At 39.2% G+C, this 25,999-nt stretch overlaps 1 protein-coding gene across 2 annotated transcripts in view; it reads right to left on the bottom strand.

The window, feature by feature from the left end:
* Psd3 (pleckstrin and Sec7 domain containing 3) overlaps positions 1-25,999 on the bottom strand; it is a 320,435-nt gene that overhangs the window by 215,737 nt on the left and 78,699 nt on the right. For both annotated transcript variants that reach the window (XM_048330837.1, XM_048330838.1), the window contains one exon: positions 10,338-10,446. In XM_048330837.1, coding sequence (XP_048186794.1) covers positions 10,338-10,446 — 109 coding nt within the window. The remainder of the gene's footprint in view (positions 1-10,337; positions 10,447-25,999) is intronic.

Raw genomic sequence — 25,999 nt, 5'->3', positions numbered from 1 at the left:
GAGTTCCTAAAATAAGCATGACAGAGAAATACACCTTAAATACAAATGAGAAATGGTGGTAGTGATAATAATATAAAAAAAACACAGCTGCTGAATTTAATTCCCTTTCATTTAACCTTTTGGAAAAAAGTCAAATTTATTAAATGTCTGCATTCAGCACAGCAGGAGAGTAAGACATTACAAAACCTTAAATTTTAAGTATTCAACATGAAGTGCTTAACATGAAGCCATCTACAGAACAGGTTTACCAGTGAACCTACAGAATGGAGAATAAATAATGGATAAAATGATGACTGCAGAAAGTCAAAACAAATGCCACAGAGCAGTCAGATAGTCAGGTGTAATCTCGGTACTAGGCAGCATGGGTGTCTTCACAAAAGCTGGTTCGGTAACAGAAGCAGACCCTGCAGCACAATGGCAGCACCCAGAAGGAGTCAAACAAGCTGAGAAAGAAGTAGAATTAGCTTTTCAAAAAGGTATTCTTACCACAAACAAAATCACAGTAATGCCACCAGCACAACAATGTTCATCGCAGCACCATTTGTCATAGCGAGAATCTGGAACCAACCCAGATGCCCCTCAGTAGACGAATGGATCAGGAAAATGTGGTACATATACACAATGGAATTTTATGCCTCTATCAGAAAGAATGACATTGTCCCATTTGTAAGGAAATGGAAGGACTTGGAAAAAGTTATACTAAGTGAAGTGAGCCAGACCCAAAGAAACATGGACTCTATGGTCTCCCTTATTGGGAATAATTAGTACAGGTTTAGGCAAGTCATAGCAGAGCATCACAAGGCCCAATAGCTATACCCTTATGAACACATAAGATGATGCTAAGTGAAATGAACTCCATGTTATGGAAACAATTGTTATATCACAGTTGTAACTACTTTCAACGTCCCATGTGTATCCGTAGCTTCTATTATTGATGATGTTCTTGTATCACCTTCCTATGGTTGTACCTACACTATCTCTGTAATCTTATCTGAGTATATTGGAAACTGTGTATACTGGTATTGGAAGCAGGAAATTGAAAGGGAATACCAAATTTGAGAGACACAGGGTAAAAAAAGACAAACAACTACAAAAGCAATACTTGCAAAACTGTTTGGTGTAAGTGAACTGAACACCTGGGGGGGGGAAGGGAAAGGAGAAGGAGGGGGGGTATGAGGGACAAGGTAACAAACAGTACAAGAAATGTATCCAATGCCTAACGTATGAAACTGTAACCTCTCTGTACATCAGTTTGATAATAAAAATTTAGGGGAAAAAAAGAAGGTATTCTTTTGTTCAGTGGTATTGAAATCTTTGCTCATAGCCTCAACCACATGAACTACATCTCCAGCCATTTCTGCCTTATTTATCAGATGGAGTCTCACAATTTTTTCCAGGCCAACCTCAGACAGTGACTCTCCTACTTATGCCTCCCTTATAAACTGGGATTGCCACTACATCCACTGGGCTAGCTTCAAATTGTGATCCTTTCAAGCTCTGACTCCTGAGGAGCTAGAGTTCTAGGTATAAGCCAGTATACCCAGGGAAAGAATTTACACTTTAAATCATCACTGTTTGGACTTAATGGATGAATCTTATTCCAGATCTCCACCTACGCTATTAATTCCTACTGCTCTCCACAACACCCTACAGCTGCTCTCCCTACTCCTGGAACAACAGCATGTTCACCCTGGTCTTTCTCTCCATCCAAGCCACATCTGCCCTTCCAGAGCACAAGACCATTGGCTCAGAAGACTGGTTTTCCCCTTACACTCTGCTCTGCTTCTCAGCACTTCCATGGATGAAGTGAGGGTCCCATGGCTCCTGTTGAGAGCACACGTTCTCTGTGCAGGATCTGTAGCATGGTCATCTGCTCATGAATCTGTACCAACCATTTGTCACACTAAATTACATGTGATCATCTACTTAATAGCTCTTAGTATGGATGCGTCTTTCTTGTTAATTCATTGGCTCCTTCTAGTAATGATTAGCAACCCTGAATAAAGAGCAATTATGTAATAAATACTTGCAGGTATTAAACAAATATATTAAATACCAGACAATTTATTTCTACCTCTCTTTTAGAAACTATTTAAATATAAGAACCCAAACTATGCAAATCACAATTATCAAAAAATTCTCAGAAAAGTTGTCTAAAAAAATTATAAAACATGGCTGCAGCCTTCCTTAATTCTATTTATCTCAAAAAATAACTCAAAGTTACTATGACTATTGTTTCCAAAGAAAACTGAAAGATTCACATTTCAGACACTTAAAAACCCATTATCAAAAGAACACTCAAAATTGCTTTTACCTAGCTGGGCATGGTGGCATGTCTCTGCAATCATAGCACTTAGGAATATCTGTCTTAAAGAAAAAAAACAAAACCCGCTTTCTCCTAGTACATTTGGGGTTTACACTAGTCTATGCTTACTTATCTGCTGGGCTTCCTTTTGAACATCAGAAATATTTTGATAAAAACAATTTACAAAGTTCCTCATGTACTGAAACTAAAGTTTTCTGTACCTTAAGACATTACTATGGCCTTCTTAAATTCATCTGCCTACATTATTAAATGAACTGACTTTCCCCAAAAGCTTCAATGTATGAACAGCACAGAATACACAACAGCACCAACAACAAATGTGTAGAAGGAAGCGAGAAAGGGCACATGAGCTCGTTTCACTGTTGTTTTGTATTCAAATCCCCTCTAACTCTACAATACTGCAAATAACTAACTCAGTTCCATATATGTTTGGACATCTGTATTATACTAGCCTTATAATGTCTATCTGTTGGGTATAGGGGCTTTATTTGGGTTGCGAGAAGTTACACCCAAGGAGAGAAAGTGCCAGACTGAGTGCTCCAACTAGGAAGGGTAAAGAACTGCGAATTTTCAGGGTCCTGGGGTAGAGGAAAAAATTGTTTACCTCCTTCAATGTGTCTGCCATCAACATATAATGCCACCTATGCAAAAGACCACACACCAAAGAACCCCCAGGGTGCCCCACTCAAACCTGCCTCCCTTCCAAAGAAACAATTCAAAGAACCACAATGCTGAGTGGAAACTTGTACCAAAATGGTAAATTAGATGAGAGAGACCTAGAAAACCACAGAACCTACGAATCTGATTTAATTTTTGCTTTTGGACATAAAAATTGCTCCTTCAAATAGTGCTTGACACAGAAGTCAAGTAAGTAATATAGATGAAAGGAGCTTGGATTTTCAAATCACTATTTTCTTATTCTCGAGCCTGCAAGGAGCCACAAAGAACTTCACTTAAAGATTAAAAACCAAAGGAAAATCAGAAAAATAAGTGGAGCCAGAAAAGCTCAGCAACATCTCATGTTCAAACCAGGAAAGGAGTAAGGTAAGGTCTTGATCTGATATGTCATAAACCTGAGGGTTTGCTGCAGACTTAGGACACTGAAGACACACTTCAGTTTGCATGCCTGAGTCAGGACTTACTTGCTGTGGGGTTTAAGGTTATTACTTATCTATGAAATAAGAGAGGAAGAACTATATCAGATGAAGCGCTGCCAGACATGATCAATCCTAGCTACTTGGAAAACTGAGATCAAGAAGATCATAGCTCAATGTTAGGCAGGAAAATGTTTGTGAGAACCCATCTCATCAAAAACAACCATGTGTGGTACTGTACACCTGCTTTCTCAAGCTTCAGCAGGAACCATACCGGGATCGCTCCCTAAGCCAGCCCTCCCAAAGTTAAGACCCTATCTCAAAAAGAACCACGGTTAAAAGAGGCTGGAGGCGGGGCTTAGGTGTACGGCACCTGCCTAGCAAGCATGGGACCCTGAATTCAAATCTCAATACTGGAAATAAGAAAAGTACCCTAGCGTTTATTAGTTCTTGTATAAACTTGTTAAAATGTTCACTTTCATCTAAGTTGTCTGATAAAATGAAATGTCTTCTAGATAACATTTAATTTTTGTTATAATTCACATCTCAGGGTTATCAGACATAAATACACACTAATACATACATGCATATCCCTAAGTCAACACTGTCACAATGGAATAAACTCAAAAGTTAAGAAAAATACTATATCCATGGTATGGGCACACACGGTGCTGATACCAACACCAAACAAATACAACTGAAAATTAGTCAAGAAGCAGCCAATCTGGAACCTTCCACAGCAATATTTCAATCACTACACAGCAACTATAATGACTTCAGAAGTTTTTAAAAACTTAAATATGACAAAGAGCCATCAGGTTCATTTCATTCCAAAGAGAAAAATAAGTTGGTACATCTGTCAGTGCTTTTGCTCTATTAGGAGAATTTTTAAGTCTTTAAAAAAAAAAAAAAGCAATACTCCAGATCAAGCTTCACATACTATTTTAATGTGTCATCTATTCAGGAATTATTATTCTCAGGACCAATCAAACTGTCCATCTGAGAGCATGCTTGGGTAATATCACTATTTTCTTGCTATCAAACCTCCAAATCTTTGTATAATTTCATAGTGAGATTGATATAACCATGTATTCGTACATGGCTAGATTTCTGATAAACAGCTATATTAAATGAATCACGAAGAACAAAAGCATCCTAAATGACCTCTGAAATAAATCTGAAGAAAATTTGCTGGCAAGAAATTCAAACAGCAGCAGCAGCTGACAATCAAGTATAGTAACAAGTATCACAAACTCAGGCCGCCAGGGGGGGATGTTGCTTAACCATGAGCAACTGTGATCAAGAATGAAGCTCTACTTTCTAAAACAGATTTAAGGCTGTAGAGGAAGAGTTTATTCTTTGAAAGAAAAACCTAGAAATCTCGCACTGGATTTCTGTAATTAGGTGACAATGACATCGTGGTACACTTCTCAAAATCATTTCTGCCTGTGAAAATCTATCATAGCCTAAGGACTAAAGTCATCCTAAGAAGAATAAAAGCATTCCTGGGTACAGAAGAAAAGTGTAAGACCACACCAGAAGGGTAGTGACTGGCTGGTGACTGCACTGTAGTATCACCTGCTGTTCCATACAATAACATGCTCCGTGTGACACAGTATCAGGAGCTTGACAGCTGCCTTCTTATAAAAACTTTCCTAATTTTTAAAAGCTAATTCATTTTTTTTCTGAATGAAACATTGGCTCAACCAAAGAAGGCACAGGGAAAGCTCTCGATATGTCACCTCTGCTTTATAAAACAAAAGGAAAAAGATATCACCTCCTGAAACTAAAAGATTAGGCAGCTTCTCAAGGAACAACATGGGCAGACCCTTGCTAAATTGCACTTTGTAAAACAGGTTATAAACTTCATAGTTTTTCTTTTAAATTATCCTTGGGGATTTGATGATATCTCAAGGACCGAAGTTTCCTCTAAAAACATACTAACAGCAACCAAGGAGCTCTATACATTTGTAAAAGACTATCTTTCCAATATGAGCAAACAGGAAAGTCTTTTCAAATGAATCCCAGATGGCTACGAAGCATATGATTCAAGTTTGACCTTAATTACATTTAGTGCAGCAAGTTTCTTCTGGAGATGAGTTCTGTGTTGTTCCAATGTTGCTTCAAAGTTGATATAACCTCACTCTCCAAAACAGACATATCATGGGACTGACCTAGCGTGAGGTATTTTTGTTTCTGTTCTTTGAGGTAAGTACCATCAGCCTCAGTCTCATGAACACCTGGACTACACAAGAGGAGAAGCCATGTCCCTGGATCCTTCCTGGGAGAGAAGGAAGGAGATAACACAGGGCCGGCGATGTGGCTCAGCAGAAGAGCACTAACGGGGGTGGGAGATGAGCGATAGATAGATAAATAAATATAAATCTCCTAAGAATAAGAAAATATTGTGCTAAGTAGATAGTAGGAAGAAGCTTTCAATGTGTCCCTCAGATTCATTTTGCAACACCCCTCCATGTATGAAATATATGGCAGTTCCAATGAGGCTCAATGTGTGGCTCATTCTGAAGCTATGTGAGCCTGGGCCAAGGGGAGCTAAGTAAGAAGCATGCATTGTTATGCCAAAAACTCTAGCCAAAGACTACGTTTACATCACTTCTTGGCACACTTGGTCAAGCCAAGACCACTAGAAACTACTGCCTATCAAGCAGGGTCTATGGTTCTGCTAAAATAATGGAAACCATCTGGCCAATTTAATAAGAGCCAAGGAACAGTGAGCAAATCTAACATATAATTGTATGTCATACGGTAAAAATCATTTTTCTGCTTCCCATAATGGATGGGAAAGAGTCTAGGGAGTAGAAAGGAAAGAGAAAACTAAATGAAATGTGCCAAAGATAGAAGATTTACTAAAGAACAAACCATAAAATTATAAACCTACTTGTATCTGTGGTGAAGATAAGAAAATAAATCAACAGAAGACCTTAGAATTAGTGGATTTATTGTTCGTTCCTTCAGACATGTGTGGTTTTCTATGTCAGCTCATGTTTTTCTTAAAGCAATGATTGCTTGTTTTCCTGAGTCCTGCAAAGAGATTAGGTAGTGGTTTGAGTGAGGATAAGCTAGAATGCTGGTTTGCTGTTGTTGTGGTTTTGGTTTTCTACTTGTTTGTTGTGCATCCTGCTCTCCACAAATTCTGCATGTGTAGAGTCACCATGCAGATCATCAATATATTCTACTTTTACCTACTATGTCCTGTTTATCATCCAGAATTATCCAGTTGCTTCTTCTTCACACCAGAAGCAAAAAAAAAACACAAAAAAACCCTTAAAGGAAATCAAAAACAAATATAACAATTAGAACTACAAAACTGAAAAGAAAATACAAGTGTAAATCTTCTTTACTTTGGGTAAGACAATCGCTTCTTGGCTATAACACCAAAAGCACAAGAAACAAAACAGGAAAACAATAAACTTGATTTCATTAAATTTAAAACTTTTGTGCTACAAATGGCATTGTCAAAAAAGGCAATCCTGGGCTGGGGATATAGCCTAGTGGCAAGAGTGCCTGCCTCGGATACACGAGGCCCTAGGTTCGATTCCCCAGCACCACATATACAGAAAACGGCCAGAAGCGGCGCTGTGGCTCAAGTGGCGGAGTGCTAGCCTTGAGCGGGAAGAAGCCAGGGACAGTGCTCAGGCCCTGAGTCCAAGGCCCAGGACTGGCCAAAAATAAAAAAATAAAAAAAATAAAAAAATAAAATAAAGGCAATCCTTACAATCGAAGAAAATAACCTTCAAATCATATATTTGATATATCTGATAAGGGACATGCATATTAAAACAAATAAACAGCTCTTACAACTCAATACTAAAGAAGATTAACAAACTATTTTTATAGAGTAAAGGGAAGAATAGACATTTCTCCAAAAACAACATACAGTAAACCAATAAGGATATTTAAAAATACTCACTAAGAAATGCAAAATATAATCAAAATAAGTTGTCACTTCATGTCTCTACTAAAATGATTATAATTAAAAGGACCACCACTACTATTAGCTGGAAATATGTGAAGAAATTCTAGCCCTCATCACTGCTGGGAGGGAATATAAAATGAGGCAGCTTCAGTGGAAACAATCTGGAAGTTCATTAAAAGGTTCATTAACACATGGGGCTGGGAATATGGCCTAGTGGCAAGAGTGCTTGCCTCATATACATGAGGCCCTGGGTTCAATTCCTCAGCACCACATACACAGAAAAGACCAGAAGTGGCGCTGTGGCTCAAGTAGCAGAGTGCTAGCAGTACTGGCAGAAAAAAGAAAAAAAAGGTTTAACACAAAATTACCCAAAGACGCAGCTACTCCAATTCTAAATATAGGACCAAAGTATGAAACACATACACACAAAAATATCTGTAGAAGAAATGCTCATAACAGCACTACTTGCAACAGCTAAAATGTGCAGACAACCAAACACCCATCAAGGGTGAATAGTTAAATAAAACGTGCCCAATCTCATTTTCTTTTTTAAAAAACAAAAGGGGTGGTATATTCATGAATGAGAACATCAAAAGACCATCATTCCATGTACAGGAAGGATCTAGAATACGCAAATGTACAGAGACAAAAGGTAGACTCACAGCCGTCTGAAGGGGCTGCTAGTGGTACACTTTTCTTTTTAATGATAAAAATGTTCAGAAAGTGACTATGGTGATGATGCACAATTCTATAAACATACCAGAATCCATTGATTTTTACACTTTAAACAGACAACTTAGAGGGTATATAAATTGCAACTCAATAAAATAAATAAAAGAATTCTTCTACACAAAAGGAACTGTTGAGGCTTCCAGACAACTGCAGCAGACAAGGATAGAGTTTGCCATCTTCTCTAAGCCCTATTAACCAGCCACACATGACAAAACAACTCCCCAACAATGCTGAGAAAAAGAGATTTATATGTAACAACAGACAAGAGACAGCAGAAATCATAACCCTGAACAAACCCGGAAGCCAAAGTTCTAACAGTAGGGCCAGAAAGACAATGAAAACCCAGAAGTGACAAGATTCTATACCCACCATGAGAAGAACAAGTGTCAGCACTGATTAACTGAAAGCAAGCTACAAAACACCAAGATGTTTCTATCCTGTACTTAGTGTAGTGGTTGTAGTACACAGCCTGTCACCCAACCCCACCTCCCAGAGAGGCATCATGGCCTTCCTCTTTAGCTGTCTATACTTGGGAACGAACACCTTCCTTCATGTATAGAACTCCAATAAGCACAATAAGGAAAAACAGGAGCTCCAAGAGTTAATGAAATAGAACTGATGGACTTCAGGGGAAGAATATATTCAGGAAATTGAAATAATCTGAGAGAATAAGTTCTGATTGATTCTTTCCAGGCTAAAATAACATATATACAAAAGAACAGACTAAAAGCTGAATGAAACTAAGTGCTTGAAATTATACACACAATTATCAAAATGGAAATTTCCTTAGAAAGAATGGAAGATGGTAACTTGAATTAGGAGAGAAAATCTAGGAGTCATAGAAATGGCTTCAATCCACGAGACCCAATATCCAAACCATAAAATAAGTAGAGGTGGCATGATCCAAAAATCACAGAACAAACATTTCCTGAGCTAAAGAAATATATGACTAGAAGGGCTCCAAGAGGACTGTGGAAAGAGAACAAGACTCTTCCTCTTGAGCTGTAGGAAGGGAGATAAAGAATGCCCAAGGCGCATCCAGGGAGAAAGAGGAGATTACCCATCAAGGAGCAGGCATTCTAGTTGCATCGGCACCAGAGGATGCTAAGGGAAAGCAAAGCAAGGCCCTCAGATTTCTGAAGGAAATTATCTAAATCAAACTTCAATTCTTGGAAATAAGCAATAAAACATAAAAACAAAAATTTCAGACACGTGAAGCTTTATAAAATTTACCAATCTCAGTCCTCTGGAAGCATTACTAAAGATATACTCTAGTCAAAAAAAAAAGGAATCCAAGAATGAAATGTGTAATCCAAGAAGTAGTACATCAAATATGGAATGCAATAAAGAATTTTGTTTAAGTCTAATGAAAACAGCTGTGTGACGGCCTAGAACATTTCTGGCACAAATTAGACCAAATTCTCAGAAGATTCTGATGAGAAGTACATTTTGGAGAAGAGAATAAATTCTTCTTGCCGGCAATATAGTAAAGACAACATTCAATCAGTAAATCCTAACATTATGCGCCCCCTCCCCCTTATATGCCTCTGCTCTCCTGGGCAATAGCATCTTGTGAACAGAGGGGCTGTGCACACAGGCTCAGCTCATCTTTCACTTCTGCTCCAAATACATTATTTGGTTTCTGCATGGTGCAAATGCCAGTGCCATATTTTAAGTTTAGAGTCAATCTGCAGGGCAAGCACAAAAGACTGTGATAGTGTCAGGACAGAGAGGAGCGCATGCCATGGTGTGGGAAGTATAAAGGCAGATGGCTAGGGGCTTTGGCCTGGCAAGGACCTCTGGAGGGGAAGAGGAGAGGCCAAACGTCCTCATCTTCTATGATTGCATCAGAAATGGAGTTTCAACTAATACCCTAAATACAGCCACATAATATAACCAAAAATGACAACACAATTGTGGACACAAGGAACTGTATAGCCTATATAAGCCAACTACAACACATTTATAGTCCAGAACTATTAAGGCAATTATCTATGAAACAACTACCAAAAAAGCTGACAAAAAAATTCAATAAACAAGAACATGACTTGAATAACTGAAACAGGCTACAGAAACCACATCTACTATGTCGGCACTCTCTAGCAGGGGAAGTTTGCTCTGATGAATGATGGGAGCAAACCAGCTTCACAAAGGTAGGAATGAAGGAATGCAGGTGGAACAAAAAGTATTCAGAAATCAGCGGGGCTACTTATCTTTTACCTCCAGGAATGGATTGAGAAATACTTACTAGTATCAGGAGTCTTCTCTTCTGATCTGCCAAATAAAAATTCATATTTGGCCTTGGCAACACTCTGGGAATGTGCTGATGCGTTATTAACCCAAACAAATGTCTCTGCCTGCAAAATGAGAACAAAGACATCATTAAAAAGACATCACAAAAATTAATCATAAAACAAACTATTCAATGAGGATTAAGTAATTAGGGTAAATGTACTCGGTAGAGGCTGTGTAACTATTCAAAACAAAAACATAACCCCAAAACTTCAGAATATAAAGAATAATTATAGAAAAATATTTTAAAAACTGAAAAAGAGTATCTTGATGGCAGGACATATTTATGATCGATGTCTTTTAAATTGTTATGTATTGCTAACTAGAAAACTATATTTTAAAATCTATCATTTCCCACATAATTATCATCAACACCATAACAAAAATATTTCTCTATAAACACCAAAAGAATAAAATAGTCTTTTTCCAAAATATATCACATTTTTTACACAATCAGAAATACTATTCAGCCCCAAAGGGTACAAACAGGACTGCCAAGTCTGAACCTCTATCCCAATGTCCTGTGTAATTCCTGAAAGACCCTCATTTGAAGGAAGTTACAATGAATGAGGCTCACACCATGATTCTCAGTTCCTAAGAACTCCTTTATGGCTCCTTTAGGCAACTGCCAAAAATCAAGAGTGGTTTCTTTCTCTGGTGTAGGTTAAAAATAAGTGATATGGGTCAGGCACTAGTGGTTCATGCTTGTAATCCTAGCTACTCAAGAGGCTGAGATCTGAGGAGCACAGTTGGGAGCCAGCCCAGGCAAGAATGTCCATGAGACTCTTAACTCCAATTAATCACAGAAAAAGCAGAAGTAGAGCTGTGGCTCAGGTGGTACAGCACTAGCCTTGAGCACAAAAGCTCAGGGACAGCAACCAGGCCCAGAGTCCACGCCCTAGAACTGCCCCAACACCAAAAAAAAAAAAACTTTTAATTAGATGGAAGAAATTTTTTAAACACAAGGAAACTGATCTGGGCCAGTCAAGGAGCTATTCTGCCTCTTTACTCTTGACTCAAACATGAGGACCTATACACTACCCACAGTGGGTTCAGTCCTCTGAACATGAGGTATCGTACAGCATGTCTGACAGCAACTGATCATTTGCTTTGGGGATAAGGAGTATGAAAACCTTTGTGAGCCCCAAGTAAATCCCCCAAGAAAATCTTATGACTTCTCTCATAACACTTGGAGCACAAACAAATGAAGGCCCCAATCATAACCTCACCACCACCACGCCATGCTCAGGTTCAGTGAGCTGTAGGCCCTTTTGTTCTTCAGTACATGATCAAGAGATATCTATCTTGAAATAGCAGTTTCTTAAAACAGCTCTTCAATCATTTAATGTTCACAATGTGTAAAATCCACTTTTCTGGAAAACATGCAGACTCATCTGTTTTGTGCTTTATAATCACAGGTTAATTATCTGTTTCTCCAACAGAGGAGAAATACCAATTTTTAGTGGGTTTGGTGAGCTTCAAACTGGTATAAGAGAAACTCCACTGAGAAGGCTTTATAGTAGGTGCCCTAATTTAGCCATGGTGGTTAGACAGGACTCAGGGGAACTAGTACCTGCAGAGATGAGGAGGAGAGGCTGGGGAAGAGCAGCAGAGGCCCTCTATGCAGAGAAGGAAAGGTATTTGCATGCCTGGAGTTATAGAAAGATAAGCCTATGCAAATACTGAGAGGAAGCAGGTGATGTTGGTGCCACCTATAGACTAGACCAGTCTTCTTCATATTCTATTCTATATAAAAATCATCCAAATTCAGATGTCCCCATGCTTAAATTCAAAGCCCTATGCTACCCCTGACTTTATCTTACAGGCCAAGTGGCTATATCCTGCAGACAGGAAATCTGGAATTTTACTAAAAAAGGCAATCAGCTCAAGAAAGATCTAAATAAGTCAAAAGTCCACCAATGAATGGCCTAACCAGATCCTGACACAGTAAAATGTAAAACTTATGCTTGTGGTTACTTGGATGCTACTCCCGTATTTATCACATTCCTTAACTTTCACAGCAATGTTTTCTAAAAATCGGATGCTAGGAAGTTAGGCTTATCTTTATGATTCCCTGTGATTAAATTCAGGTGGCGAATCACTGACAGGAAGGTGAGGAGTCTTGCTGTTTTCTTCTCATGCTACCAAGTGGCACTTGCTCTCTATCTGTTTTATTACTGATAGTATTTGCTCTGATCACCCAGGCTTCTCCAATGTCAACTTAAACTTGGTGTCTTTGTAATTAATTATCACACTGTGGAAAGGCATTTAGCAAATACATAAATCCACTTCTCATGAAACTCACTTTTGCAAATTTGTTTTTATCAGTAGAGGCTGAATTCACTACTTTATTCAATAGGTTATTCTCCACTACTTGGATTATTTAATCTGAATTTTCCAGTTTGAGCTAGCAGGAAATCTCTCTGTTAGCTTCTGCATCTTTTCAAAAGATCCACCTCACCCATCAATCCATCATTCTCTGATCTTTTCTTTATCATATGGTACACATGGTTTCTCTTATATTTTCAATCTGTCCAAGAAAGAATCACTTCTCAAAAAAAAATGTGGTTCCTTTTCAGTTAATAATATAATTACGTAGATTGAAGACATGAAAATTAAGTTCACCCATTACTATTGGATTATATCAAGACTGTAGACCAGATTAGGGGACAGAGATAGAGGATTTAGTACCCCACTTCCCTATTTCTCCCACACACACACAGTATCACTGTGACAGGCTGAAAAAGGCCCTCTCTAAGATATCTAGTCTAATTTCTGATACCTGTGAATATTCTGATACCACACAGACTTTGAAGGTACAATTAAGTTGAATTCTTTGATATAGAAAGACTCTCTAGGTCTATTCAAGTGGTATTACATTTACATGTAATTACTATATGTAATTGTAATAAATAAAATAAAATGCAAATGTAATAATAACGTAATAAAAATATTATAATTACATGTCTTGAGGAAGCAAGAGGAGATCTGAAATAGAAGATGATTGTGAAGCAGGTACACAGAAAAGCAGATTCTGATAAAAGAAATAGATGTCTATTATTCTGAAGATGGGTGAGGGACCCTGAGCCGAGCCAGGCAGCTGAAAATGGCAAGGAAACTGACTGCCCTTCAGGGTGCCGGGGGGGACCATGGGACCCAGATTCTCCAGAACTGTAAGAAGAGCAATTTCTGTTGCTTTCAGACACTAAAACAGTTATATAACCACAAGAAACTAATACAGACCTAAGGAACCATGCCTTCACATTAAGAGGTGTGTATCTATACTTACTTCCACATCTACACATTCAATAAAATGCCAGGGTCACATCCATTTTTCCATAAATACACTTCTGCTGTTTCCAAGTACCAATGAGTTGTTAAGGAAATAACTATAACTAACGTGTAATTTATGATCCTATACTGTCCCATGTGAGCAGCTCATTCCAACACACTTTGTTCTACCCCTATAATTACAACTTTCCATTATAATTAACAAATTTTAATTGTTCAAAAACAACCAGAGGGGCTGGAAATATGGCTTAACAGTATAGTGCTTGCCTAGTATGCATGAAGCCCTGGGTTCGCTTCCTTAGCACCACATAAACAGAAAAGGCCAGAAGTGGCACTGTGGCTCAAGTGGTAGAGTGCTAGCCTTGAGCAAAAGAGAAGCCAGGGATAGTGCTCAGGCCCCGAGTCCAAGTCCCAGGACTGACAAAAAGAAAAAAGAAAAACAGAACTATCTAGTTTTCCTGAAATAAAGAGGAAACTTTTCCCTTTTAAAGTATGTTTGAGGGGCTGGGAATATGGCCTAGTGGCAAGAGTGCTTGTCTCGTATACATGAAGCCCTGGGTTCAATTCCTCAGCTCCACATATACAGAAAATGGCCAGAAGTGGCGCTGTGGCTCAAGTGGCAGAGTGCTAGCCTTGAGCAAAAAGAAGCCAGGAACAGTGCTCAGGCCCTGAGTCCAAGCCCCAGGACTGGCAAAAAAAAATTAAAAAAAACAAAGTATGTTTGACATACGCCTACAGAAAAAAGTAGAAAAACACAGGTGCCAAGACAGAAAGGGACAACCAGTATATTTACCTACCCACAGCCCCTAGTCTCTGGACAGGCTTACTTGGGTGGATATACCAAAAGTCAATAACAACATCAAGTAAAATTCTGCTCAAGAGCAGAGTAATCAAAAACATCCAAGAGATAAATGTAGTAGGTAACCAGCCAAATGTTTAATCTCTGAAGGATCGAAAGCACCAAAGCCATAGGCAAACAGAAAATGGGCCAAAGGCTAAAAAGAAGACACTGGGGAAAAAAAACAAAAACAAAAAAACAAAAAAAACAGCAAGTAAGAGTTGGCCCTCACATAGACATTATCTAGCCCTGCTGCCAGCCTGCTTCTAAGTGTGTGCATACGAGAGAATGAATTCTTGGCCCTTTGAAGGGTCCCTGGAGGTCCATTCCTGTTTTCCCACCAGCTGCTATCCATTCACTCTGCCCATTTCCTGAAAGTAGCTCCTCTGGGACCTGGGCAAATGGGCATTGGGTTGCTGCTCCCCAAGGCTACAGTCAGGGCAGGTGGCCTAATGTGGGGTGTGGGGTCTTGGAAAGAAGGCACGCTGGCTTCCATCAATCTAAACAGTAAATCAGTACCAAGAATATAAAGCCAGCCTTCAACAGACTCACAGGCATCTTCCTCATCTCAATCCCCTTTGTCTTCAGACTAAATGGGAAGATGCTATCGCCCCTTTTAGAATCCATGTCCATTCTAGCAAAGCTCCAAATGCAGAAGACACTGGATTTTGTTTTGTTTTACAAATGGTGACAGCTGTTTAATTTTTTTTTTTTTTTGCCGGTCCTGGGACTTGAACTCAGGGCCTGGGCATCATCCCTGAGCCTTTTTTGCTCAAGGCTAGCATTCTACCACTTCAGCCACAGTGGCACTTCTGGCTTTGTCTGTTTATGTGATATTGAGGAATCGAACCCAGGGCTTCATGCATGCTAGGCAAGCATTCTACCACGAAGCCACCTTACCAGCCCTGTTTAGTTTTGTGATATTGAGGTTGCTAACCAGGATTCTGCAGCAGTCCCCAAGCACAGGACACTGCTGAACCTAAGGAAGGTCACATGAGAAAAGGCTGAAAAGCCAGACAACTTCGAAAGGCAGCACAACATAATCAGGAGACCTAGGAGGAGAGCAAGCAGATTTCGAAACCTAACATTCCTAAATGTTCTCCTAGTGTTCTTCTCTAAAAGGAGAAAGGCCAGTATTGAGAACAATCAAAACAAGTATCACACCAAGCAGATAAGAGATTTATGGTCTGTGTTCAATAAGTATTTTTGCTGCAAGCCATGGTAGCATACAACTGTAGTCCCACCACCCTTAAGCATAGGAGTTCAAGGCCAATTTGAGCTACATAGTAAGATCCTGACTTACGAATGAATACATAAATGAGCAAGAAAGCATAAATGAATGTGTATTTGAGCTGAATCCTTATAAACTAAGCAACTTTAAGGAGTGTTTGAAACTTTAGCAGAAATCTAGCAAAAAAATTACGTAAGTGAAAATTAAACAACAATCCTATTGACCTGAAACTTTTGCAAAATACCTTGGTTATTTTTCTTTAGCTACTTCAAAAGCTAACCAGTCACTGAAACAAAGTTAAATCCACTGCAACTTTTTTTCTCTCAGTTTATTGAGACAGGGTCTTTCTATATAGCTCAGGATGGCCTAGAACTCTTAAATACTCCTTTCTACCTCCAAAGTAGTGGGATTACAGGCATGTACCAACACACCTGGTTTACTTGATATAAACTTTTAAATAGTATGTCACTTGGCACTTTAACAAAGTGAAAAACAAATGCTAAATGTAAGTCAATAATCACGAGTATCATCTTAATTTTCTCCAATTATAGTTCCTGTAATTTAAAAGTTATCTATGGGTTGTAGCTACACAGTTTGGTGAAATATGTAGCATTTACAACTGGACTTCACAAACAAAATACAAAATACGCTCAAGAGTATTCTTAATTGAGGACAACGTTATGCAAGTGATCAAATTAAATTAATGCAATTGTATTTTCTCCAAGAACAGTATTCAACATTTACCCCCACCTGCACATATGGAGAAAAAAGTGGTTATATTTTCTAAAAAAATATAAACATGTTGAAACTTATAAAATCCTTGTAGTAAATTAATCTAAGTAGCACACAAAATATTAGGAATATATACTCATTGCATTAATTTAAATGATGTATAGCTACCTAAATTTCCCCCAAAGCACTGTATCACTAAGCACATATATGCCTCTGTTGAAAACTACCCAATAACCATGAGAAACGGAGAAGAGTCAGCTCACCCCTGGAGAGCATTTGCTTCTGCCTGCAGGACATCAATCCTGACCAGATGATAGCAAGCATTTCCTTCCTGACTCTTAACAGATGCCCACTGGAAAGAAATGTACAGGAGCTGAGATACAGCATCTACCAAATAGCATCTGGAGAGTCTAGGCAAAGGAGGACACCAAAGCGCACATTAAGTCTTAAAGACATAAACTGAGCACAAGTTCCAAGTCCATTCTCAGGCACTACAACAATCCAGGGTCCAATAGAAAGTGAAATATATTATGTGAGTACCCTATCAAATACTCCTATTGGTGGTTGGCTGGTAGCATCATGTCTTCAAAAGGTCCTACTGAGGCAGGAAGCATTCACTTCCCAGTTTTGCACTGATAAATTCCTAGTACCCCAGCTTCGGTTCATCCCAATGGATGGTCCTAATGTATAAAAGACACCAGACAACTTCACCAACTGACCCAGAATTTGATTTTTAAAGATCTCCATTACTCAAAGTGCTGTCAGAATTCTTGCTCTACCTACAGTATGAAAAGATCCTCTCCCATTATACATCTTTAGCTTTTACAAAACTACCAGTGTAATGATCGTTCAAAGAACTTATTCACTCTAGGTCACAATGATGAAATATCACAGAAACTAACTGCTTAAAATAAATACTTTCTGAAGTATGTTTTAAAAAAAAATAAGGTTTTCACCAGGAACCAGTGGCTTATACCTGTAATCCTAGCCATTCAGGAGGCTGAGATCCAAAGGACCTCAGTTCAAAGCCAGCCTGGGCAGTAAAGTCCGTGAGACTCTTATCTCCAATTAAATGCCAAAAAAGTAGCAAGTGGAGCTGTAAACAGAGACAGCTAATCTCAAGCCAAGGAAACTCAGAGATAGTGCCCAGGCCTGGAGTTTAAGCCCTGGGACTGGCATAGGTGCACACGTGTGCGCGGGCTCGCACATACACACACTCAACTTTTTGTTTGAAAAACTTCCAGTTTTCCATTTAACGTATCTACCCCTGAAATTTCTTGTGGTAAGAATATTTGACACTTACTCTCTTGGTGATGTGGGAGTTAGAGTACACAAATACTAACTACATTGAGAGCTGTATAAGATCTCAAAACACAACTTCTCTTCCTCCTGTTTAACTGAAGACTTAGACAGGTAGCCATCAATGTTCCTTTTCCACCACACTCTCTGGTTCTGTGACTTTGGTTCCTTTCCATTCACATAAAAAGGGATAACATGTCCCATTTGCCCTTTTGTTGTTGCTTCTGTATTCTGTTTTTGAGATAAAGTCTATGCAGCCTAGGCTGGCTGGAGCTAGCAACTCCCCTGAATGCTGGGATTCCAGATGTGTGCCACCACACCTGGCTAGAATTTGCTTTCCTACGCCTGCATTATCTCACTTCATAGCCTTATTATCTGTACCACATACATATATAATTTGTTAATTTCCAACTTTAAAATGCTTTTGAAAAATGGGATTTTCAGGTGCCATTTGATAATTACCTCCTCCGAAACATTAAATGGTTCCCTGGTGCATCAGCCTCACCCACAGTAGCAGGTGATGGAATAATTGTCTTGTGACTCACACTTGAGAAAAACAACAGGGAGGAAAGCCTTGTACGGCAGCATTTCTGTCGGTCAGAGGTGATCTGAGCCACACCACTGGGGGTGCAGACTGCTGAATGGTTTGTGCTCAGTGTACCCAGTTCCTGGGAGTGGAGCTGGAGGACTTGCATTTTGACCCAACTCCCACAATAGCTTCTTAGACATGCTCAAACTGAGCTGTGTTGCATTCTAGAACTACATGAGGTATACAATGACATCCAAAAACTACTACGTTACACATGACAGCAAGGAACAAGCCCATGCCTCAGATTAACCCCACAATCCCCACAGCACCAATATGCTGGGGACATAAAATGACAAGGTAGGATCAGTGGCTTGCTGTAAGTACTGTATAACTAATGCTAACAGGTATCAGTTCCTTTCACCAATGGCTTTAAATATGTACAGTTATTGAAATGACACCATTAGCCATAAAGCTGCTCCTGGGCAATGAGATGCAATAGAAATAAGGGTCCCAGCTCAGCTATCTAAAGTAAGTCTTCCTCACAAATAGTGGATCTCCAACACAGTGCACAAGCTCGAGAATAATGAGTGAATGCAAATCGCCTTTGTTCTTGAATGCAGAACACACTGAGAAAAACATGATTCATGGCTTTCAAAGTGTTAAAGTTCACATCCTACTCCCCACTCCCATGGTGGGCACACTCTGATCTCCAGAAACTTCTGAAGCCAGGAGGTTTCCTTTCTACCTGCACAACTACAACTAGAACACAGAAATCAATGTGATAAACTAGACTTTCCAGGCGTAGTTCAAAGAGTACATAGTGTTTTACCAAAGAACACTCAGTGCTTTCTCAAAAACGATTGAGTTAACATTAAGAATGCTCGTTTGAACTTTTTTGAAACCCACAACCTGACTTGTTTCTATGGAAAAAGTAAAGCAGAAATCCAAATAATTAAATTATAAACTTTGGGACTCACATATGAAACTTATGTTCTTCTGGTACCCATGATAATAAAATCTGCTTAGATGGGGTTGATAAGCTTGTGTCAGTGAATTAACAAAAACTACTCATGTGAGCCTGCTTACAGAGCTCTAACTGTGCTTTCCAAAGCCAAGAACAAACCAGTTTCTGACAAGAGGGAATTAATTAGAAGCATAAGGAGCAGAATTACCCAGTCACCACACACTTAAAACATAGGAAGCAGATTTTTTTCCAGAGCAGCCAAAGCAGCATTCAAAAAATCCATGCAGCTAGGAACATGGCCTAGTGGTAGAGTGCGTATACATGAAGCCCTGGGTTTGATTCCCCAGCACCACATATACAGAAAACAGCCAGAGGTGGTGCTATGGCTCAAGTGGCAGCCTTGTGCAAAAAGAAGCCAGGGACAGTGCTCAGACCCTGAGTCCAAGCCCAGGACTGGCAAAAAACAAAACAAAACAAAACAAAAAACAACAAACCCATGCAATGGATACCTTACACTTCATTCAGGAGACACCTGGGGACTCTTCCATGTGAAGCCTTTAAGAGATTTAGTTATTTCCTAACTCTTATAAGACTCTGGACAGCTTTTTAGAAAGAAGGGTGAATAAGAACAGACACTATTAGATAGTTAAAAATTTTAAATGTAGCTGAGCACTGGTGGCACACGCCTATAGTCCTAGCTAACAGGAGGCTGAGTCCAGGGATTGTGGTTCAAGCCAGGCCTGGCAACAAAGTTCACAAGATTCTTATTGTTCAATCAGTTAGGGAGAGGACAGACGAAGAGCAGCAGGGGCCCTTAGTTTCAACCCCAGGACCAGGAAAAAAGAAGAGAGAAGGCGGGGAGGGAGAGGGAGAGAGGGAAAAGAGAAGAAAGGCAGAAGGGAAGAGGGAAGAAAGGAAGGAGAGAGAGAGGGAAAGTGCGGGAGAGAGGGAAAGATCTCCAAACCCTTGTAAATGTCTAAGCTAGTAGATCAAAGAGGAAGTCTCATGGGAATTTTAAACAGCACTCTAAACATTCACACATAGGAAAGAGGTAACAAGTTAGATAAGAAATGTATGTACCGCCTTGTGAAACTGTAATCCTTCTGTACATCAGTTTGACAATAAGGAAATTAATTTTAAAAATTAAAAAAAAGTTCACACAGTGAGCACAAAGGAGGATATTCTTAGGAGAGGATCACAAGGGCTCAGTAGCTATGTGCATATAAAATGATGCTTATCCAAATCAACTCCAAGAAATGGAAAGGAACTTTTCTATTGTACTGCTTGCAGTTCTTTTTTTTTTTCCTTTGGTTTATTCCTTTTTGTCACTGTTTTTTTATTTCTCTATGCTTTGTCTTGTATATAAATTTATCTGATTTGAGGAGGAGAGGGGGAAGCACAAACAGTGGAACAAAGGGTGAAACAATTCAGCAGTGATACTATGTCAGTAATGAACTATAAAACTTGAGGGGAAGGGGACCAGGAGGGAAAAAACTGGGAGAAGATGAGGGAGGGGGAGACACTGTTCAACAAGAAATGTACTCATTACCTGACTTACACAACTGTAACCCCTCTGTATATCACTTTTGCAATATTTTTTTAAATACCATGACGTAATTTAAAATTTAAAAGGCGGTATATTGAAATTTGTGGACCAGAGCTAAAAGAACGCTGAGAAGGAAAGGTGTAGCATTAAATTGCATGTATTAGGAAAGATATATCAGTGTTCTAACCTTCCATTTAAAAGAAAAAAAGACCTTGTAGAAAAAAATAGGCCACAAAGAAAGAAAACAATAGAGAAAAATGAAGAGCTAGTTCTCTGAAAACATCCACCAGCAAACTAGCAAAGTAAACTTGGGGAAGTCTAATAAAAACTAAGAGAAAAGACACAAATTGCCTGTATCAGGAGTAAGACAGAATATCACTACAGATCTTGCAAGCAAGAAAAGCATAAGGGAACACCAAGGACTCTATAAACAAGTAAATTGACAACTTAGAGGATATGGACCAATTTGTCAAAAAAAAAAAAATACCAGCTACCACAATTTTCCCAATATAAACTAGACTAAACTAGACAATTTCAGTGACCCAGTAGCTATTAAGGAAATTCAACATGTAATTTTAAGACTCAAAAGAAAACAAATTCATATGGCTCTTGTACCCCATACCTGTGGTCCTAGCTACTTAGGAGGCTGAGATCTGAGGATTGCAGTTCAAAGGCAACCCAAACAAGAAAGACTGTGAGACTCTTATCTCCAATTAACCACCAGAAAAGCAGAAGAGGCACTATGGCTCAAAGTGATAAAGTGCTAGCCTTGAACAAAAGAGCTCAGGGACAGTGCCCAGGCCCTGACAGGAAGGAAGGGAAGGAGGGAGGGAGGGAGAGAGGGAGGGAGGGAGGGAGGGAGGGAGGGAGGGAGGGAGGGAGGGAGGGAGGGAGGGAGGGCAGACGGACAGAAGTAACTTCTTCACCACTTATAAAACCTAGTACAACGTAAAATTTACATAAAGTTCTTGATTATTTTCAGTACTTTTGCTGTATTGGATTTTTCTCTGTATTTCCAATTAGCAGTTGGTTGAATCCAGAGATGAAAAACTCAACATTATCAACACCACAGACTGATGGACACAGAACATGAACCAAATGAAGGGACTACTTACAGGGAAAAGGAAAAAAAGAAAATAGGGACAGCACCTAAGTACTGAGTTCAAGCCTAGGACCAGAACAACAACAACAACATATCTCACTATGAGTAAGCCTGTAAAAATAAAGGAAAATGCCAATATAAGCAAAGATAAGTTAATTTTAAGTAGCTATTTGCAATATATATTATTTAAATGTCCAGGACACAGTAGGTTACAACAAATCAATTAGGGGAAAACAATCAGAAAATGAAAAGGACAATATATACAAATAGCATTCAAATTTTTCAAAAAACACAAATTAAAATGTATTACCAATCTTTACCATGGCCAAATAATAAAAGTACATGCTAATGAATTTGGAAATACAGTGAGGAAAATAATCGTTTCTGTGGTGCTAAATCCTGTGGCATTTATGTGTTTCATTCACAGATAAATAGATAGATAGATAGATAGATAGATAGATAGATAGATAGATAGATATAGGATAGAGAAGATGAATTGATAAGTAGGTAGCTAGATTAAACAGATACATAGTTACATAAGGTAGATGGATACAGTATATAGTTACACAGGATAGATATAGATTATATACATACATAGTTTATAAGCACTTGAACAAGTACTCAAGGCACTATGTTCAAACATATATCTATGTCAGCACTGTTTATGGCAGCAAAAAACTAAAAATAAATGTTCAATATATAAATGGCTACACAAGCTATAAGATGACATACAATGAAAAATAAACTTTAAATAAAGTGAACATATATGTAAGCAATGTATGTAATGCTATTGACAGAAAAAATATTAAAAAAAAAAAAGTACAAGCTGGGCATGGTAATAAAGCCTGTAATTCCAGCTTCTTGGGCAACAGAGAGGGGACGACTGTGGTTCCAGAGCAACCTCAACAAATAAATCGTGAGGCCCTATCACAGAAAACAAGTTTGTCACAGCGGTACATACCTATAATCCCAGTTACTAGGAAGACAGAAAATAAGAAGATCCAGGTTCAGAAATGATCTAGGGCAAAATAACATCTGAAAAAGCAATTAGAGGTAGGAACAGTGGCTCATGTCTATAATCTCAGCTAATGAGAAAATCATGTTTCAAGGATAGCCTAGGGGAAAAAAGTTAGTCAGTCACCATCTCAACTAAAAGGCTGGAAATGCCAGGTACTGGAGGCTCACACATGTAATCCCAGCTACTTAGGAGGCTGCGATCTGAGAATTACTGTTTGAAGCCAACCTGGGCAGGAAAATCCATGAGACTCTTATTGCTACTTAAACACCAAAAGAAAGCTGGAAATGGTGCTGTGGCTCAAGTGGCAGAACTCTAGCCTTGAGCACAAAAATTTCAAGGACAGGAGTTGGAGGTATGGCTCAGTTGGTACAGTGCTAGTCAATGAGTACTAGTATCAGGTATGGAGTTCAAGTCCCAGCTCCAGATCCAAAAAAATGAAAGAGCTAGACATGGTGTCTCCTACCTGTCATCCCACATACATGGTATAAGTAGGATGCATACATAAACAGGAGGAATACGTAGGAGAATTACCGTCCAGGTTGGCCCATGCTCTCTGCCCCAAACCTATACAACTACAAAACTGTAACTAAAAGCAAAAAGAAATGGGAACATTGTTCAAATGGTAGAGCTTAGCAAGCATGAAGGCATGAATTCAAACCCCAGTGCAACCAGTTTGGAAAACACTCCAAGAAAGACTATTGTAAGGAACTGGGGAGAGTGGGAGGACTGTAAGTGATATCCTAGTAAAGTGTTTGGCTAGTTTCGAGTCCTAGGGCCCCCAACTTAAGTGCATCTAAGAATTTCTTGGATCCTCTGCCCTATTTCCCTGTGGAAGCAGGCCTGCCAAAAGTTTTCTTAGAACTAGAAATCCTTATTTCTGCAAACTTTCAAATGACTCTGCTGGTTCAAGAATCACACACTACTCTAATGTAAGGGAGTGAATTTGCCACAGTTACCCTAAATTCAGTGAACTGTGACAACTCTGTAAAATGACATCAGGCTCACACAGGGTTGGACTGATGACACAAAGATAAGTAACACAGGACCTCAAGGAGCACGCGGACAATGAGGTAATCAAGTAGGGGACGCAGCTATACTGGCCCGCTGTCACAAGACCTAGCTGCAGTTAACAAATCACTTCAGTGAAGGCCACCTCCTGGCTGTGGGACCCCAAACTTTGCTCTGGAAGCAAGCAGGCTGCAAATCAGCTCACTACACATCTATTCACTCTTGAAGGGAAGCTCAAGGAGCAAACCTTGGTCTGGACATGCAACATCAGAGTACAAGACAAAGGCTGAGCCAAACCACACAATTCTGTGTTTTCATTGCCTCCCCTCATATTCCCGATGCCATGGCTGAACTGAAGCCCAACCACTGGACTTCTTTTGGGATACACTACTAAATACCCTAGTATCTAAGCCATTTTGCATAATCTTACATCCTAAGCAGAATAGAGTTGGATAGACTGAGATTTCATCATGGTACTGGGAACAGCCTATAATTTAAAACTTAGGAATGCTTTATTTCTAGAATTTTCCATTGAGGATATTTGGACTGTGGCTGAGACCACGAGGTAACTGAAACTGTGGAAAGCAAAACCACAGATAAGGGGCGACTACTGTATATTCCTCTCCTTTCATGAAAGCTGACATTAACACAGTCCCAAATGCCTAAGTCCTGAAGTCTGTCTATGTACTTTCTTCTTTCTCACTTCCGCTTCCTACCAGTCTTCCATGGTTTCAGTATGACACTGTCGAATCTCTCCAATCCAGTCCCTCAATCCAGAAACAGTGTCTTGTGCCTCTCTATGCCATCCTTATTTTACTCGGTGCCCCAACACAATTCAAGACTCAGTACATCTCCATCTTTTTTCCAGATCTCCAAATCCTCACTTTGATCACATGCTTCTGGCTCCTTTTCCACTGTCTTAAGCCACAGAGAAAACTCTTCATGCCACAATGGCACCTTCACTGACTATAACTCCCCCTCACCACACCTCCATACTTCTAGCACTCACTACCTTAAATGTCCCCTTTTCACCATCTCTTTGCACTCACCAGCTGTATGACATGGTACAAGTCACCCTCTGTGCTTCAATTTCCTCTTCCAGAATTAGTAAGTCTTATATCGCAGCAATTTGCAAGGCTAAAGGAAGGTAACACATATAAAGCACTTACAACAGAGCCTCAACCACTGGCCATGTCCAAAAGATGTTGTTGCTGCCCCTACCATTATTGTTACTACAGTTATACTTCCAAATTACTGTACATATTTCTCTTATTTATTCAACTGTAAGCCTTAGAAGTACAGGAATTGTGTTAATTTGTAATAATGTAACTTTATGGTTGAAATTTGTCATATAGATCACATGTACATCTTGGTCATATTATAATTCTTTTTACTTACAAGTAATTTTGCAATGACAGTGTTTTCTACATTCTTTACATTTAATTCTGATTACTAGTTTAGGAAAATCTCCTACAAGTGGAATGATGGGTTGAAGAAAATGTATATGTAAGATTCTTGATACACGTTTCCCATCTGTTCTACTAGAGCCAGTACCAGCCATGGGCACAAACTGTCTTCTATTTAATCATGTGTGAATCTCCAGCCAAATCAAAGTACTTATTAGCACATTTTTAGATACCAGGAATGAAAGAAAAGGAAATTGAGAGAGCTCATTCCTGGGAATCAATATCAATCAAGGAAACACAGGCCACTGACAAAGATAGAAATAGCTGAGGTAATGACTAGGTCGGTTCAGCTAACAGCAACATGGGAGGAAGCTGAGGAGATGGCTTCTGATTAGCACTTGACAACCTGCAGCCAACAGAAGAAACTTTGACACCCGATCCTACTAAAATCCTAGTTCTGATTTAATAGGGAAGGAGCCTGTTCCTAGTGAGGGCAATACTTTTGGTCCATGGATCTTATTTCAAATAGTAAGCAAACAATCATCTGGTATTTGAAAGGAGTACATGTCACTAACGCAGTTCAAATATCAAGTTAAGTTCTGACTGTATTTATCAATTCAAAGAAGGGGTAGGCTTCTAATCAAGGGAGATCTA

The sequence above is a fragment of the Perognathus longimembris genome, chromosome 21, assembly GCF_023159225.1.
Source record: "Perognathus longimembris pacificus isolate PPM17 chromosome 21, ASM2315922v1, whole genome shotgun sequence".
NCBI classification, from domain to species: Eukaryota; Metazoa; Chordata; class Mammalia; order Rodentia; family Heteromyidae; genus Perognathus; species Perognathus longimembris.
Note: the sequence above shows the minus strand (reverse complement) of the source record. Positions and strands in the feature narration are given on the sequence as shown.